The 18,528-nt window shown below is 40.3% G+C and overlaps 1 protein-coding gene across 4 annotated transcripts in view; it reads right to left on the bottom strand.

Annotated features, from left to right (window-relative positions):
* The window catches only part of Dyrk1a (dual specificity tyrosine phosphorylation regulated kinase 1A), a 124,204-nt gene that overhangs the window by 10,084 nt on the left and 95,592 nt on the right, over positions 1–18,528 (bottom strand). For all 4 annotated transcript variants that reach the window (XM_021208898.2, XM_021208895.2, XM_021208896.2 and 1 more), the window contains 4 exons: positions 16,000–16,147; positions 11,726–12,012; positions 9,841–9,987; positions 7,338–7,478 (listed from right to left, as the gene is read on the bottom strand). In XM_021208898.2, coding sequence (XP_021064557.1) covers positions 7,338–7,478; positions 9,841–9,987; positions 11,726–12,012; positions 16,000–16,147 — 723 coding nt within the window. The remainder of the gene's footprint in view (positions 1–7,337; positions 7,479–9,840; positions 9,988–11,725; positions 12,013–15,999; positions 16,148–18,528) is intronic.

The following is an 18,528-nucleotide window of genomic DNA, read 5'->3' as shown; positions in this document are numbered from 1 at the left end:
GAAACAAGCAAGCAAGCAAACAAAGATAGAATGTGACACAGAAAATCTGCAAATATAAAACTACTACTATGACAGTTTCTACAGAGCAGAGCAGAGCAGAATGGATTCTAACCGGCCGTACTCTGTAAGTAATGTCTGTTTTGAGATAGGTAGGGTCTTACTGCGAAGTCTTGGCTGACTTGCAACTCATTACACATAGAACAGGCTGGCTTCAAACTCATAAAGCACTGCCTGCCTCTGCCTCCAGAGCCCTACAACTGGGATTAAAGGTGTGCACCACAATGCCAGGCTTGCTCTGCACTGGAGAATATGCTACTCTGCCTCCCTAACAGTGGCTCATTAAAGCTATGTATGACAACCACAGGATGGGATTGACTGATACTCATTAGCAACCAGGAACAATGTGTCTTTCTACAAGTCTCAACATCACTACTGGAGTCTTGGTGACAGTTGTTTAAAGTACAGAAGCAGGACAAATCACAGCTGTGAATATTCAGCAAGTGGTCTTCCACTGACCACATCCCCAGCCCCAAGCAGCTACTAGCAGATTAGAAGAGCCCTGAAAGGGGAAGAGGGGCCACCAGGCTAGACCCAAGCAAGGATAATTCAACCTAGTTCTGACCACACAGTAACGGCCACACCAAGGCAGCAAAAGAGCTAGAGGAAAATGTCTGGGTGCTGTAGGTGGCAACGTGTAGAGCTCTAGAGGCTCCTGCGGTCGTGAACAAACAATGCTTGAAGGGGCATCCTCAGTAAAAATCCTGAGGCAAACCCTAAAGGCCCAGAATCAGATCCTTCTGGCCTGACAGTACGAGAAGCATGGAAAATGACACAACTCAACCATTCTCAAATACAGAAGGATTAACCTCTTTTATATATAATTACAGAAACAAATAACAGTGTCTATAATTTAGCAAGGGAAAATGAGTTATCAATCCACACTAATAAATGGCTCAGGCAGTGGAACTGGCAGGCAGGTATTTTTAAACTAATAAATAAATGTGTAAGTTATATAGTTTAATAATAAGAGGTAGGCAACACATGTGAATAGGTGGAATTTCAGAAAAGGAAAAACTGTAAAAAAAAAAAAAAAAAAAAAAAAAAAAAAAAAAAAAAAAAGGACAAATACAAATTCTTAAATAAAAATACTAAGTGGAGAACCTGCTTTCCATTTGTGTGTTGTGAACAAGCTCTAGTGTCATCTTTTTCCTTTCTTTAGACAGTGTCTCTCACTAGCCTGGAACTCAAAGAGTAGGTCAGAGGGTGGTCAGTAAGCCCCAGGCTGTCTCCCATCTTGCCTACCCAGCACTGGAAAGACAAATGTGCATCATCCCATTTAGGCGGATTTTGAGGACTGACCTATGGTTTTGTTGTCAAAAAGTTGAAGCACGTAACTGACGCGTACTTCTCTAGTCTGCTGAATACGTCTAACAGCAGAACACATCTAGAATGCTGGGGAGCCAGATTAAAAAACAAAACAGTGACCAAAAACACAGAGCAAAAAAAGTATACAAATTCAAGACATAAAGGCAAAGCAGGTGCTACTGCACTCCCTACTGAAGCTCTGAGGATCTTGGGGCAGTACTGAGCAAGCATGGCAGAATCATCCATGCAACCGGAGAACTAGAAGACTGGTCAGAGTATTTGATAACATCTGAGGACCTACAAATACATCAGTCCACAAATCCAAGAATTTCAATAACCTCTGAGAATACAAAAGAAAAATTAAACAAAAACTTAAGTGCATAATAACCAAGTATGAAGATAAACTGTTTAATCACCCTGAAAGAAAAGGAAAATCACATCACAAGTAAATACTGCTAAGAGCAAACACTGAATTCCCTTACAGTGCAACTGAGAAGGAGCCAGCCCATCTTTCTGCGGCGTGCTAATCTAGAACCACAGAAGACAGTGTAAAAACAGACGACGACTAGCGGTATCCTCAGGAAGGAGATGCTCCAATCTTAAGCACACGTTGCACACTGAGAAAGGAGGAGCTGGGCATGGGTGGGACACAGATGCCGGACAGCAAGGGCTCCACACTCAGAGTGCCTACAGCGCTTCCCTTTCCTTGAGGTAAACAGTCAATGTGTTCTGAGGATTCCAACACACGCAGAAGTGATGTTTACATACGAGCACTTAAGAGATAGAAGGGAGTTACAACATACAAGTGATAAGACAGCATCTAAGGGCAACCTGACTTAAAGATGCATGTTGTGAAACAACACTAAACATTATACACACAACTGAGAAGTCAGCTGAGGACACAAGTCTCCAGAGTATTCAGCAAGAAAGAGAAACAGAGAAACCAAACAATAAACAAAGACAAACCTCAAACCACTGCTATGAATAAATATTCACTGTAAAGGAAAAGCAGATTTTAAAACATGCCCTCCCTATATGCTGCATACAAGTCATACTTAAAAAGAAGAGAAAGGTTTAAAGTTGAGGTGTATGTGTGCAACAAACACACACACACAAAAAAAACCTGCCATGGCACAGCACTAACACATTATAGGACATTTCATGACAATACAAGGGTCAATTCATCAGAAATCACAACAAAATTACTAACTAATTTAAAAGCTTTAAAACCCCCCGACACAACTAAAGAGACCCCGACACAACTACTAGGGTTTGCAGTGGTTTCAAAGAGATTGGACCATGCATTGAATACGGGGTCCCTAGCTGTTGGCTCAGCCTGGGGAGGCTAAAGAACCTCTAGGAGGCAGGGTCAAGATGGAAGCAACTCACTGGCTATGCCTACCTCTGCTTCCTGGTTAGCAAATACATGAGCAAGCAGCCTCACACTCTGGCAGGCAGTGAACCATGTCGACCTGGAGAACTGAGGTAGTGCTCCTGACTGAGAGCTGGAGAAAAGCCTTTCCCTACTAAGTTGCTTCGTAACAGGCTTTAGTGACAAGAGAAGTAACTAGTACACCACTGAAGGTCAACGTGCCCCAGACACTGACAGAAACAAACAGAAAGACACACAGACACACAGACACCCCTCTAGAACACTAAAGTTCCATTGTTATCAGACACACATGAAAGAATCACCAAGACGGACTGCATTCTAAAACCACACTCTACACATTTTAAATGAATGATATCACACTTAAAAAACAGTGCTATTTAGCTAGAGATGAATTAGGATATCTAGAAAATTATCAAATATTTTGAAATAATGAAACAAGATTCAAGATAATTGTTAAAGAAGGAAAAAAACAAAAACAAAAACAACAACAAAAAACCCCAATAAGCTACATCAGGACCAGCAAGTTTAACTCAGTGCTATATAAAATGTCAAGACCAAGTGTGCTTTAGCACAGGTTATGATAAATATGCCAAGTCTACTAAAAAAAAAAAAAATCACTATATATCAAGGGGTGGGGGTGGAGGGCCACATGATCATCTCCTCTGTAGATGCAGGAAAGGCTCACGGCAAGGAGTGTATCACTGCAGTTTCTAGCAGGATTTGATACTCAAGTACAAACTTTACACAGAAGGAAGACCTAGAGTGTGTGACATGAACACTTGCTGCTAGATTACAGAGCAGTAGGAGTCTGAGCTTGCAAACATAGGTGAATTAGTTTAGTAAACAAGTATGAGATCAGCTCAATAGAGAAAGTTCAGCCCACCCTGCCACATTATTCCAAGCTCAAGAATGAATGCAAGGTGAACCACTCAGGAGAAAACAAATTCTTACACACTTGGGAATTAAAGGGGGAGAGGGGGAAGCCCCACAGGTGTGACTGTCTACTATTAATGATATCTTGCTAACAAGTTCCCTGGCACCCAGAGACCATGATTCCCTTGGTAGAAAAAGTACTGACAAGTAGCAGCCAGCATTAAGTAAGGTGCCTCTCAAAACATCAGAAACACTGAAAAAGCTTTCCCAATGATGATAAACACACATAGGCCCTGGCAATTCTCAGAAAATGCCACTAGAAAAAAAGATCTGTGGTATTCTTTCTAGCCTTAATCAATTAGTCCCTAACTAGATATAAACAAAAAAGTTCACTGACAGATAATAACTTACAGTATACTCAATGAAATACCATGAAGCAATAAAACAAATTAAGTCCTGGGATACAAAACAATATAAAATCTCCCAAACACTGCTTTATTAAATAAATGTGATACTTAAGTCTTCACTGTCAACTAGAGAGGACTTAGCAACCACCATGGACCTGCACTGTTACCTGAGGTGAAAGGACCAAGTGTGTGGGCAGCACAGGCACACAAGGAAAAACAAGGAGTGGGACAGCGGCAGCAAGGATGGGACAGCCAGCTCTTCGTCCTCCTGCACCTATATACTGCAAAAACAGCTGAGTCCCTTCTCCTCTGCCAGCTGCTCTTGTCAGGTGTCTTGTGGCACCCGTGAAAGTGGTGACACCAGAGATTATCGTTTTTATGAAGTGCAGCTGGTGATCACATCCACTTTCGATGGAAATCAGATGAACAGAATGGAGTCAGAAAGGAAGGCCGAGCAAGCTTGGTGGAAATGCTCTTTATCTTGTGTTAGGCACTGGGTGAACACATATGTCTGAGTAAGTGGTCAAGTGGTAGAAATGTTTGAGTGGATTTAGCAGGACTGGCCTTGTTGGACAAATTATGTTATTGGGGCCAGGCTTCAAGGTTAAAGGCACATGCCATTCCCAGTTGTGATCTACCCGAGTCCCCCCAGCTCCCCACCCCCGCTCTCTGCTCCAGCCACCATTGTCTGCCATCTGCTGCCACGCTGCCCCAGCCATTACTGACAACATTCCTCTGAACCTTAAAGCCAAACTAACATTCCTTTTATAAGCTGCTTTGGTCGCGTTGTTTTTATCACAAGAAAAAGGAACCAATACGTATTTCATTAAAACCTTGAATATGAGGGCTGGAGAGATGGCTCAGTAGTTAAGAGCACTTGTTCTTTCAGAGGTCCTGAGTTCAATTCCCAGCAACTACATGGTGGCTCACAACCATCTGTAATGGTATGCAAAGCCCTCTCTTCTGGTGTGTCTGATGGTATACTCACATACACTAGATAGATAGATAGATAGATAGATAGATAGATAGATAGATAGACAGACAGACAGACAGATATTTAAAAGCTTTGAATATGGGCTTCTGAAATATAAAAAGTTAAAACTTTTAAGAAAATAAACTACACAGTCAATGACAGTGTCTGCATTTTTTTTGTATTTCTGCCCATGCAGCGTGATCAACTGATTGCCGATTTATTTTTGCTGCAAATTTTAGTTTTGCTAAAAGAGAAATAAGTCAGTCACTAAGCTCAACTATGGGAAATCTCACTGTACTTATAGTTAATTAATGGGTAGTAAGTATATGTTAAGATTTGAATAAATAAGAAAAAAGACTTACTAATTTCTGAAATGCCCCCAATAATCAATAAACAGTAATAATTATAGTTTGATTTGATCTCACTCTGGAAAGACAGAGATGTAGAAACCTAGGTTGATGAATGTTCATTTAAGAGGAGGGAGAACGTACACTTAAGACAAAGTGGAAACTGACTATTCTACAAAAGATAGAAAGCAGCTCTCATTCCTCAATGCTAACTCAAGATTGGCCAGCTCTACCTGGAACACCAGTGTAGAAGAAACCTGAGAATTTTCCACTGAGCTTTGGTTCAACAGGAAAATGGGCTGTGACTGATAAACTAGGTGCATGTTGAAAGAGAGACTCAGAGTGTCAGTAAGGTACCTTTCATCCCCTCAAAAGATTACTATCAGTCTAAACTTGGGAGACAGCTGGAGAAGCCAGTATGCCTCATTTCAATATTGACTCAGCAGGTGTCACAGCCTGTACATAGAACTGTAGTCACAGGTATAATTAGGAACTGGAAATTGTGTGGCCTACAATTATAAGGAGTTTGGGAGAACTCAAGACGCTACAAAGCAGGTAAAGGAGATAATAACTACGCATAGTTATTCTCCAAGCAGCTGGGTTATAGTTCACAGGGAGGTTCTTGCCTAGCACCTCAGTTTTACAGCAAGTTTAAAATCAGCCTGGGCTACAAAAAACTGTTAGAAAACAAAACAAACAAAAAGAAAAGAAAGCAAAGAAAGTACAGTTGAAAAGATGTCTTGATGGGTAAAAGTACTTGCTGCTCTTCAAGAGAACTGGAGTTTGGTTTCCAGCATGTACACTAGGTAGTTAACATATTACTCCAGTCCCCAAGGGACCTGACACACTCCTTTGTGGTCTCTTTCGGGTATGCACATATATACATACAGATACACACATGAATAAAAAAATAAATCTTTAGGACTGGAGAGATGGCTCAGTGGTTAAGAGCACTGACTGCTCTTCCGAAGGTCCTGAGTTCAAATTCCAGCAACCACATGGTGGCTTACAACCATCTGTAATGAGATCTGACGCTCTCTTCTGGTGCATCTGAAGACAGCTACAGTGTAATTAGATATAATAAATAAATCTTAAATAAATAAATAAAAAAATCTTAAAAAAAAAAAAAAAAAAAAGAACCTTTAGACATTGAAAGACTCTACAACTAAGTAAATGTGAATTAAAACAAAGAAACAGCACCCCGAGTTCCCTGAAATGGTACCTGGTGGCAGCATCACTAAAATACAGGATAATATAACTAAAGGAAAAAAATGCTCTTAAATGTTGAAAATGCAGAACTACAACCATAAGGTAACAAATGTGCACCAACCCCAATTATGTTATCTGTACATTCTTTTTATTTAATAAAGCCCAAACTAAACCAGACGATGTCTGGCAAATTGCAGAGATATAAAATCAAGATGCAAATTTTGTATCGTTTACTCTAATAAATTAATGCAATTGCATTCCTGTTAACTTGATCACTGAGCAAGGAATCAGAAATCTGTCAGAAGACTCCATCATTGATTGATATCCTTTAAAAAGTATCTTGAACTGCTTAAATTAAAAAATCATCTTTTCTACTTAAAAAATTTAATAACTGACTACAATTATAACTTCGGCCCACAGCTATGGCTTTGCTTCTATGTACAAGCTCTGAGACTGACTCAGTATTGAAGTATACGGGCTTCATCAGTTGTCTCCAAACACAGGCAGGTAGTCTGTTTGTTTTTACTGAAACCCAAACAACCCTGACCATTAAGCAAACACTGGCCCAGTACAGTCAGCTCAACCATAGTCAACTTTTGTACAAAATACTTTCTTAAAATTGCTAACTAAAATACAGATAGCAAGAAAATTCAAAGGAACTATGAACAAACAGCTCTGGTGAGGAAAAAATAAAAGAGAAAAAAGGGTGGTGGGGGAGGGAGAAAAGGGGAAGGAAGTCCCCACCAAGAATAAGTGCACCCCCATTTTACCCGTTTTCCATCTTTGGTCTTCTTTAAGCTCCAAGTGCCATCAGGCAACTTCTCAAAGAACTTTCTTGCTTTCGGTGCTTGGTCAAGAATATGAGCAGGTGGGATTCCCAAGACTTCTACTATTTTATTCATCTGATCGACCTGTATTAAAAACAAACAAACAAAAAACCCTGTAATTTCAACTGTACACTCATCCACTTCTGCTTGTCAACTCTTTCCTAGATAGAGTACACATATCTGTGTAAAGCTGTGTTGTGGACACTGAGGATGGATACACTGTATGCTGAGGATGGATACACTGTGTATGCTGAGGATGGATACACTGTGTATGCTGAGGATGGATACACTGTGTATGCTGAGGATGGATACACTGTGTATGCTGAGGATACACTAAAACCAACAGATAAAATACATGTTTGCCCTCACATTTTGAGCACTCAACAGAAGGGAAGGTAGAGAATCAGCAAATAAGAATACAAATCCACAGTGTACCTTGGGACCTCAAATACAATGGAAAACACTGAGATAGAACGGAAATTTTAAGGTTCAGTTTTTTAAGTTTTAAATAACCAATAAAAATGTCTTACTAACTTACAGACATTAATTAAATTACAGTTTAAGAGAAAACTATGCATTCATGCTACAGTGCAACTACCATAAGGCTAGAAACCATGCTTACTGACATAATACAGCAGGGTAAACAAAGGAAGAGCCTGTTTTGGAAAAGGCTAACTACAAACATAGTCAAGCCTCCTCAAGGAACTGGTTCTGAGCAGGATTAGCCCCAACCCTACGGATGCATAAATCCACAGGTGTTCAAATCTCTTAAACAAAAATAATATCTGTAAACAATTTGTGTACATTCTTTCATACTTGAGATCTTTTCTAGGTTTCTTATAATTACAAATACTAGAAAAAGCCATTACATTATACTGTTTAGAAAATCCTTACACGGGGAAAGGACCAGAACATGTTTAGGACAGGTAAAATTCCTACTATGATAGATTCAATTTGCACCAGTAACAGTTACACTGAGATTCAATTAACCTAAAGATTGTATTTCAACATTAAGATGTAACTAATCTCAAGTTTAATAAAACTTAAATTTAGATATTTGTACTCTATTGTCTCACAGATAAATTCTAAACATGAAAAGATTTGCCTGGAGTAGTTTTTGACCAATCACTTCTCTACCGATGCATATGCAATTCTTTCAACAATTATTTTTAGTCAAACTCAAAGATGAAGAACCTGAAGGGGGCAGAGAGAGACAACAAAAACTGAGTCTACATGCATGGGCGATGAGAAGGGGCTGGGGGAAGGTTGCACAAGTGGCACAAAGGCTCCATGGAAAGCTGACTAAGAGCAGTGTGCAGTGCCATCTGGGAGCCAGCACTTCAAGACAGGAAGAACAGTGTAGGGGCCAAGCAGGGCTGGTGGTTGGTGTTCAAGGAGCCACAGCAAGAGAAGACCGTGATGAGTCAGAAGAAAGGGAACAGAGGAGAGGAGGCACTGCAGAGTCCCCGGCACAAAGCAAAGAGAGAATGCCGAACATACAAGAGGACGTTTGTCTCTGACAATGAGAAAATGGGGAAACCACTGGATTCTCAGATGATCTCAGATGATTCTCTATTTAATCCTAAGGAAGTTACCAGTTATAAGATACAATTACTTAAGTTCAAATAAAAACAAATATGGAAGCTACTTCCACCTTGTTTGTGAGCTGAAGTTAAAAATAAATGTAGAAGAGGATGGTGACTAGAAATGGTGTGCATGTGATCAGTTATTTGAAAGATTAAGTTTGAGGACCAGAATTGAGGGCCAGCCTGGATAACATGACAACTTACAAAAATTTCAACTTAACAAAAATCAGAACATCCAGAGTTAAGGATTTGGTCTTTCTTTTCTCTCATATAACTCAAAATTTAGATTAAGATTCTCAATGATCAACTTTTCCACAAAAAGCAAACAAGCTCAGCTGCCAGCAAGGGTGACAGTTCCCTTTACTCTTCCAAAAACCCTCCAACCTCTGTTTTCACCTTTAGAATCTCTCAGGAACACAAAGTAGCCTGCAGATGTGCAGTCTCTCTAATGTCCAGAATTCTAGTGTATTTCAAACAACTCAGGCAGCATCTATGACTGTACCATGCACTGCTTTTGAAGGACTAAATCCCAGCATCTACATTTTAATCAGGGTTCACAGCACTAGTCAGGGTGGCCTCATTTCTTCACCACATAGTTAAGCTTTCTATTATTGTACTTAGACCTGAAAATGTCTATGAAATGCCACTTTCTGGTTAGTTTTCTGTTTTCCTTCAGGAACATATTCAGTATCTTAATTACTAGTTCAGAAGCCTACCATTACATAACTGACAAAGAAAAATTAAAAGAATGTAAAATAAGATCAACTGACCTTAGACAAACTATCAAGCTCTTAAGAAGTCGTCTTCCTACGAGGACACTGTCACTACAGAGTACAAGAGTGAGTCAACCCTTTACCTACCTCATTGGCACCACTGAACAGAGGCTCTCCAGTGTGCATTTCAACCAAGATACATCCAAGGGACCACATGTCGATAGCAAGGTCATAAGGCATTCCCAGTAGCACCTCTGGAGACCGATAAAAGCGACTCTGAATATACTGGTATATCTGAAACATATTTCAAAGTAGTATTAATCCGATATGCCTTATTTATAGTTATATTCAATATTAGGTTTAGAAAACTACTTACAGCAACAGAAAACATAAACATGGTTAAACTACTAAACATTTCAAAGGAATAACCAAACAAAAAGTTGGTGGAGAATTCAGACCCTTTCATGTAGTCCAGTCAGTAATCAGGAAAAACAGTGAACCAAGTCATTACCCTGCATGCTCTGTGGCATGCCTTAGCGGTAAAGAGCAGCATGGGTAAAGACTTGGGTTTGATTCCTAGCAAAGATGGAGACTACAAAAACCCTAGTCTGAAACATTTTGGATATAGAGTGTTCAAACCACACTATGTTTCTGAGAGTTTCTAGGTGAAGGAAATCACCTACTTTTTGGTCAAGCAGGTTTTAAACCAAATCATTGAGGGCCCTCTCCCATGCATACACTTCTCTTCGTGCCACCTTCTGACTCTGACTCAGTACAATACATCCACGGATCTCAGAAATAGTTCACATGCAACACTAATACACGTCAGCAGTTAAAAATTTAATGGCTGAAAAGGGTAAGTTATCTCAGTTTGTCTAGACAGAGATAATAGTTTGATGTTAGGACTGAACATATGATTTGGTTTAAATTGATGGGAAACATTGCTAACTGAAAAATCTACTGTCAGCGCTGTCGCAGGGGGCATGTGTCTCCACACACAGTGTGCTTGCTCAGGCAACTGGGAACAACTCTAGGCTTTTCAGCAGCATCTGAAACTGTACATTTTGCCTTCAATTTAAAAATTACCTCCACAATTATATAACTTTGCTATTATAATTTGCAAAAATGACAAAAGCTAAGTCTGCTAAGTAAACTGACTACACACCTAGATACAAGCTGAACACGATAGGAGCTTTACAAGCTTGGAAAGCATGAACTGTGTACGCCAGTGTAAAAGTAGTGACACTACACTGTTAGGTTACAACAATTCCAATACCTCTATGTAAATAGAAACGAGGTATTAAAAATGAATCAAGTACTAACAGAAGTATCCTTGATCTCCTCAGGAAGAAGACTTAGGGCTTCTGTCTACATGTACAACACACCATTGGTATAGACGACATAATGCTACCAACTATAGCAAAAGAGTCTGTTTTCCTGAACCAGATAAATTAAATCACAATAGACATGTCTGTTTTTAACAGTGTAAAGAAAACCAGTTCTGATGTGTTCAATCTATAGCAATTCTAACTTAGTGGGGTATGGTAAGAAGACTTAAACTTATTTATCAAAACAAACAGGTATACCACCTATGTGTAAGCACCATGATAACTAAAACCATTTGTGTGTGCTTCTTGGTGTTTAAGGAACATTTATCTTGGTGACTTAAGAGAAGTAATTTCTAGTCAAGGTCCTAGTTTAAGTTAGAATTACTCAAATTTTATATTAAAAGCTCCATTTGAGATCTATAAATCACCTAATATTTAATTCTTTTATCTCTTTCTTTAAAATTTTTTAGCATTAAACATAACTTTAAATATCCACTTTTTAAAAATCTTCCAATTCAAGTACTGATATCTGGATTTTAAACAGACATCAGCAGAATGTGAAGCATAAGCTACCTGTTCAAGATGAATAACCATCTTCTAACAGCTTCCAACTGTAAACACATCATTCATAACATTCTAAATAGCTATGCTGTTCTACCTAATTCTACTGTTAAGTCACAAGTCCTGAAGTAATTAATACTTACCCTCTGCCCCAACTGACAAGAGCTGCCAAAATCAACAATCTTGATTGCACTTCGTTTGGGGTTACACAGAAGGATGTTCTCAGGCTTTAAGTCACAGTGAATGATACTAAGTTCTGGAGTCGCAAGAAAAAGTAATGCTGTGCACATCTGCTGTGCAAACTTTCTTGTTAGGTTCAAAGAGACCCCTCGGAAGTTGGTGTTTCTCAACAAATCATAGAGATTATAGGACAGCATTTCAAACACTAAACAGAGATGGTTTCGAAACATAAAGTGGCGTTTCAAATGCACTGAAAGAGAAAAGAAAATTTCACCTAAGTTACACACACTGGTAAGACAAGCACTGGTATATACTTGGGTATGTTCTCCAACCCCAGCACTTCACCATTTGGTGCAGAGTGGAAAGCGGGTTAGTCTGGAGATCAGCCCCTAACAGTAACAGCCCATTCTTCTGCTGACTAAGAGGATCTAAACCACTCTTCCAAGTTAAAGAAGTGCAGTGTCTATCCAAAAAAAAAAAAGTATAAGGCAGCCCTGAGTGGTGGCACACACCTTTAATCCCAGCACTTCCAAGATAGAGACCGACGGAGCTCTCATAGTCTGAGGCCAGCCTGGTCTACAGAGAGAGTTCCAAGAGAGCCAGGGCTACACAGAGAAACCCTGTCTCAGAAAACAACAAACAAACAAAAAGCCCATAAGGTAACCAAGTACCACCTCATAAACCTCATCTGCTAAGGCTGACTTATGACACCGCTGCATCTAACAACCCTTTCCACTGGCTTTGATGAATGTATAAATCTGTGTGTGGAAGGGCTACTGCCTACATACAGCAGCATACCTTTGTGTTTTAGGAAAACATAGCAAGTATCTGGAAATCCTGAAGACTTGGTGAAGTCTGTGCTCTTGGGAATCCATAACCTATGCATTTATTATATTCAGTAAATTGAAAAAGGAAAAATCATCTATAAGACTAAAAGTTTTAGAAAAGCCTGTGGAGGACAGGTAAACCACAGGAAAGTGGCAATGCTTCTGTCCTCTCTGAGGTCAGTAATAAACCACAGGCTGTGCTCAAATACAACAATATCAGATGAAGTCACTCAGAGACACACGCATTCTCCCACATACCAGCAAGTGCCTGTAAGTCTGCTTGATGTTAGGCTAACAATGGTAAGATGACTCTTCACTACGGTCTCTTAGTATCTCAAAAAGAGCTTTCTCTACAGAGCTTTTCAGAAAAATAGGACAGTATTCAAACAGCCACTGTGTGAGGGTCATACATACAGCGAGTCTCGGCACAGTACTGGACAGACTGCCTAGAGCAGCTCACATTCTGTAGCTGTTTGGATATCATTCATGTTATAAGTGATCTAGAGTTGGGATAAGTCACACAAGAAGCGCACTAAGTGGCTCAAATAGAAGTCTACACCACTCCTTGACACTGCAAAGTAGAAAAAAAAAATCCATCTTTAAAAGTTGCCTAAAGGAATGTATTATCTGTTCTTAATCACTTCATAGTTCGTAGGTTTAAAACTAAACACAGCTCCTTCAACCTCCACAGACACAGGCCCTGTAGGGGTTTTAATCTCCTGGTAAGCAGTAACCACAAAAGAAATGCAAAAGCTGACTGAAATCAAAACACCAATGTGATTCTGAAGTCACTCAAGAAGCTGAGCAACTGAGGACACCCTTTCAGTGGCAGTGACAGGTCTGCACCCTCACGCTAACCACTCATTTACTGAGAATCTGCAATGTACTTGCAGGAAAAACATTATTGAAGAAAACGTAAACACAGATACTCATCTTTTTCAATGGATACTGAAAAAATGGAGAGGTGGAAGGATCTCTCCCAATAAATAAAATGAAATGAAACTACCTTTAACCAGACCACTGTCACTAAATGTTCCAGAAAAGAAATTATCCTCTGAAGAAGTGAGTGTAAGGGAAGGACTGGAAAGATTTCAACCCAGATGAGAAGGAACTGAGCGGGCTGGTGAGATGGCTCAGCAGGTAAGAGCACTGACTGCTCTTCCAGAGGTCCTGAGTTCAAATCCCAGCAACCACATGGTGGCTCACAACCACCTGTAATGAGATCTGACGCCCTCTTCTGGTGCGTCTGAAGTCAGCTACACTGTACTTATATATAATAATAAATAAATCTTTAAAAAAGAAAAAAAAAAAAAAAAAGAAAGAGAAGGCACTGAGCTCTGACACTCCATGGCACAGTAACCATAAACAAAATCACAAACACACAAACAAACAATGAGCCCTTCCCCTGGCCTGAACCTCAAGGAAGGCACACACACACACATTCAAATACAAATACAGTTTGTACAACTTTTTGTGCCACTTAAAATAAGTTACACTATATGCCAGGTGTTTTTTAAAAGTCAAATCTCAAGGTTGCCAGAATAAATTTTATCCACTAACTGCCTAAAATTAAATTGTACCATTAATTAGAAACCTTAAATTTAGGGTACAGGTCAAGCAACACAGCTGTGTCTAGTGTTCTTCTATTGCTGTTGTCATCCAATACAGAACCCTCAGTTTTGTTGAGTTACTAAGAACTTCCCATATTCTTTTTTTGTTTGTTTGTTTTGTTTTGTTTTGTTTTTTGGTTTTTTTTCGAACAGGACTTTTCTGTGTAGCCCTGGCTGTCCTGGAACTCACTCTGTAGACCAGGCTGTCCTGGTACTCAGAAATCCACCTGCCTCTGCCTCCCAAGTGCTGGGATTAAAGGCTTTCACCACCACGCCCGGCTCCCATATTCTTTAAGCAAGAACATGGACACTCAAAATAGAAGGTACTGGAATGGGAAAGCGAGGAGGCATGTCCAGAGACCACTACAAACTCAGGCATCCTTTGATGCCCCTTCAACAGAACCGCTAGCTCTGCACTAAATCAGACACCCAGTATCATCAGGATGGCCCCCATAGTTGTCAGAGAAAACATCAAGGAGGCAAAGAAAAATGGCTCAAGCTCCCTCCCCTGGACAGGAATACAAATCTCACCAAGGTGCAGTGTGAATTGTCTGAGGCTACAGTCAGACAGTTCTGGGAGCCATGACAGACTCATGGCTTCTTTTAATGATGCCCATTACTTGAAACCCAGTTTTACCTATGATACTGCATTTCCCATTAGAGCATTACTTATCAGCTTCAATGTTGCTACTCCTCTTTGCGCACATACTCTGCACTCAATATTAACAATGCTCAGTAATTTATTACAGCAGCTAAACATTAAAATGGCCACAAAATTTGTGGAAAATTGAACCCTTCAACATTTGCTGTGGAAACAATGTATTTGTGTGTAGTGCAGGTTTTTGTTTTGTTTTTTTCATTTACACTATTTGGAAGTGTTTAGGACAGTACAATGGGACTAAACTTCAGGGACAATGGAAGTCATTAGTGTAGGCATCACTATTATAAAAGAGAGGCTCTGAAATGATTTGCATGATGAAATAGTCCTAATGTCAGCTTAATAGGCAGTCTACACACTTCCAACAATGGCGTCTCTATAAATAAGAAAGAATTCTTGTCATCAGGAACTGCTTTGGTGCATCTGTACTCTGGGAGCAGAACTGTCTCCACTTTCTACCCTGACCCCACAGTCACTACAGTTGCTCCTCACAACACTTGTACACATGTATGTATGTACACACACAGAAATAAAGTAGGAAACACATAATTAGAAGGAGTTTTGTCTGTGAACCAGTTGGCTCTCTAAAGTTCCCAATAGTCTTACTTCTCTGGATGTTTGTTTCCTGTGGGAAGATGCCATGACAATGGAATAAACTGGGATAGGACTCTGCAGGAGCAAGTGCAGATCCCAGCTACAGAGCCCCAAGACCATTTATGTTTACTACTGAAAGGAATTTTTCACTAATCTAAGGCTCAGGTCACCTTCCTGTGGGAAGACCAGAGGAAAAGCAGCAGGGGAGATAGGCTGAGTGTGCTGTGGTGTGCTCTCAATGTGGCATGGCTACAGTGAGGCCAATACCTCACTAACAAAGTTGAGGAAGTTCAGACACAGTTTTTAAAAAGCCTTAGGCACTCACAGTGCACTAGCAAGTCACCTGACAGTGGCTCCCTGGACAAAGACACATGAGAGCAAACAATGGGCACCTGTGAGCTGTGACGTGGGAAACCACTAAAGAGTCCCCTAGACACTGTTGTCTGTGGTTTCACCTGGTAAAGCACCCATAGACTGAAACGGCTTATGTTCTCCAACAGGCCAGGCCCACTGTCCAGTGAAATCTAGGCATCGTGATGAGCCCTTACCTATGTAGTACTTCATTTCAGTGTCGTGTTTGTTCATGAGCTCAAGCAGCCGAACTTCTATCTGGGCTTGATTCAGAAACGCTTTCTTGTTCTTGATGATTTTAATGGCGACCCATTCTTGCTCCACTCTGTCATAAGCTTTCACAACCTACAAAATAAGACAAGTTATCATTAGTTTCACTAGGAACAACCTCACACGTTTACATCCCTCCTCCATCCTGCAAGTCTACTTCGCTCTCTCCTAACTGCATTCTGATGTTTCTGTAGCGGCTGCTTCTCAACAGATCATCTACTTTACCACAAGGCAGATAAATCCATTTTGTTTAATTGAATGTCCTCTTGTATCCTCCCTGCAGTATTTCTAACTATCCACAGAACTTAACAAAATGGAAACTGTTTTCTTCCCTCGAAAACAAAATGACTGCTGGCTGATGAAGGCTAAGTTGAACCTTCACTTTTTCTTACTAAAATCAGTGTGTGTGTGTGTGTGTGTGTGTAATAAGTGTGTGTATGCATGTATATGTGTGCATCTATGTGTATCTTTTTAAATAAAACAACTTACTCAGCTATTGGGAGTTTTTATTGTTATTATTGAGACAGGATCTCTCTGTCTGACCCTAAGTGGCCTAGAACTCAGTATGAACACCAGGCTGGAGGTAAAGTCACATATCTTCCTGCCTTTGTCAATCCAGTTCTGGGTTTACTGCTATCTACTGCCACTTCTAGCTCAACTATTCTTTTAATGTAGAAAATGTTTTATTTAGTCATAAGAATAAAAAAAAGGTTCTGATATTTCTTAGAAAGCAGATAATTTTCTAATTTTAGATTCTCATATATGAAAACAACGACGTAAGAGAATTAGCTTATGAAAAAGTTACCAGTAAAGTACTATGAGGGAATGTCGTAATTAGAAGATGTTTTAAAACTCTTCTACTCAAACACAAAGGTTAGACCTGACGAACAAATTACCCATCGGCATCACAGTAGGCTGAATAGGCAGGCCGTGTCTTAAATACATGACTACATTTCAAAAAGTCTGGAGGTAAAAGAACCTAAAACGGCCCCGAAGTGAAGACTGATAACCACTGAACCAGCAAAGAGGAGCCTACTCCCCAGTCGCAATCACTCAAGGTCAAATATACTGGAAATGATGGTCTACACAGTTGGAGTGGAAACTGACTCAACTCTGAACACTGTACCTGCTGCCTTTTTTATGTCAGAAGCTACGCCTTTAAACATGTAACCAAACAGTGTTGATATTCTTTTACTTTGGTAACAACTATGCCCAGTTTAGTAAGAGCAGCAGGTGAGTAGCCAAAGGTTTATGGAACAAATGTAGTTCTGGAAATGTTCAATGTGTAGTGAGGACTAATTATGGCTAAAAGAAGTAAGAAAAGTCCTTTATTTGACACACCCAACCAAAAATTTAGATAAATTTGGTAGCATCCGTATGGTGAATGCCAGGTCCTAGCTAGCTATGAATATACACCAGTACATATCTCAACATATCAGGTAAACAGAATCCAACACAAATGTGTTCATGTTTTCAGACTGTGCTCCTCTGCTCTGAGCAAGAGAGAGATAAGAAGGCTAAGATAGAGAGGAAAGAACAGGCCCTGGGACTGCTGGGTCACAGTGAGCAGCACAGCCATAGCTCCCATGGCAGAGGGAGCAGAGGAGGGCCCTACTTAGAGCAAATGTGCTGGAGCACTTCCCAGAGTGGGGACCGCAGTCCTTCCATTGGCAGGGGTTCCCAACCCTCATTAAGACGCAGGCCTCAACAGCGTTTTGCTAAGGGTTTTATAGAAAAGCAAAGACTTCTGACAGTCAAGAAAAATTGATAAAGAGGGATTACTAAAATATTATGAAAACTTTGACTCAGAAGAAAAAGGTGACAGACTTCTTCATGGTGTAGAAAGGAGCAGAAACACAAGTGCCCTAAGGATCTGGTCTGGCTGCACAGTGCTGGAAGTCTCAATGGTGAGGGCATAGCTGCTTCTGTGTTTCCAGCCCTCTCCTAAGTTTCAGTCTATGACTGCTAGAACCAACAATGTACTTTTGCCTTTAGCACAATTATGTGTGACACATCACCTCTCTCGCTGAAGAACACATTTTGCTTTCTCTCAAGGCTAGCACGTAATCACATTCAGACTCATCGGTGTGCGTCTGTCTTCTGACATGGCCTCGAGTACTTCCAGGGCCTCAAACTGAGCAAGTGTAGCTGAGCATGACTGTAAGTCTATCTTGGGTTTCTACACCAGTTGTACAGTTTGTTTTTGATCGACACCAGCACAAGGGAGCTTCATGAAAACGTCACTTTAACCTCCACTTCACTGTACTCAGTAAGAAGTACATTTAGATCACATGTAATTATAACAACAAACCAGGCCTCTAACATCAACAGCTTAGTGACTGGGGGCCAGGGTGGCACTGGCTAGACAGAAAGAGTTACACAAGTGCAAGAAGTGGCAGCATGCTGCCATCTAACACTAAGAAAGCTGAAGAGGGAACCAGGCCTGTGCAGACTGC

Source organism: Mus pahari, chromosome 12 (genome assembly GCF_900095145.1).
Source record: "Mus pahari chromosome 12, PAHARI_EIJ_v1.1, whole genome shotgun sequence".
NCBI lineage: Eukaryota > Metazoa > Chordata > Mammalia > Rodentia > Muridae > Mus > Mus pahari.
This window is presented reverse-complemented; position numbering and strand designations above follow the sequence as displayed.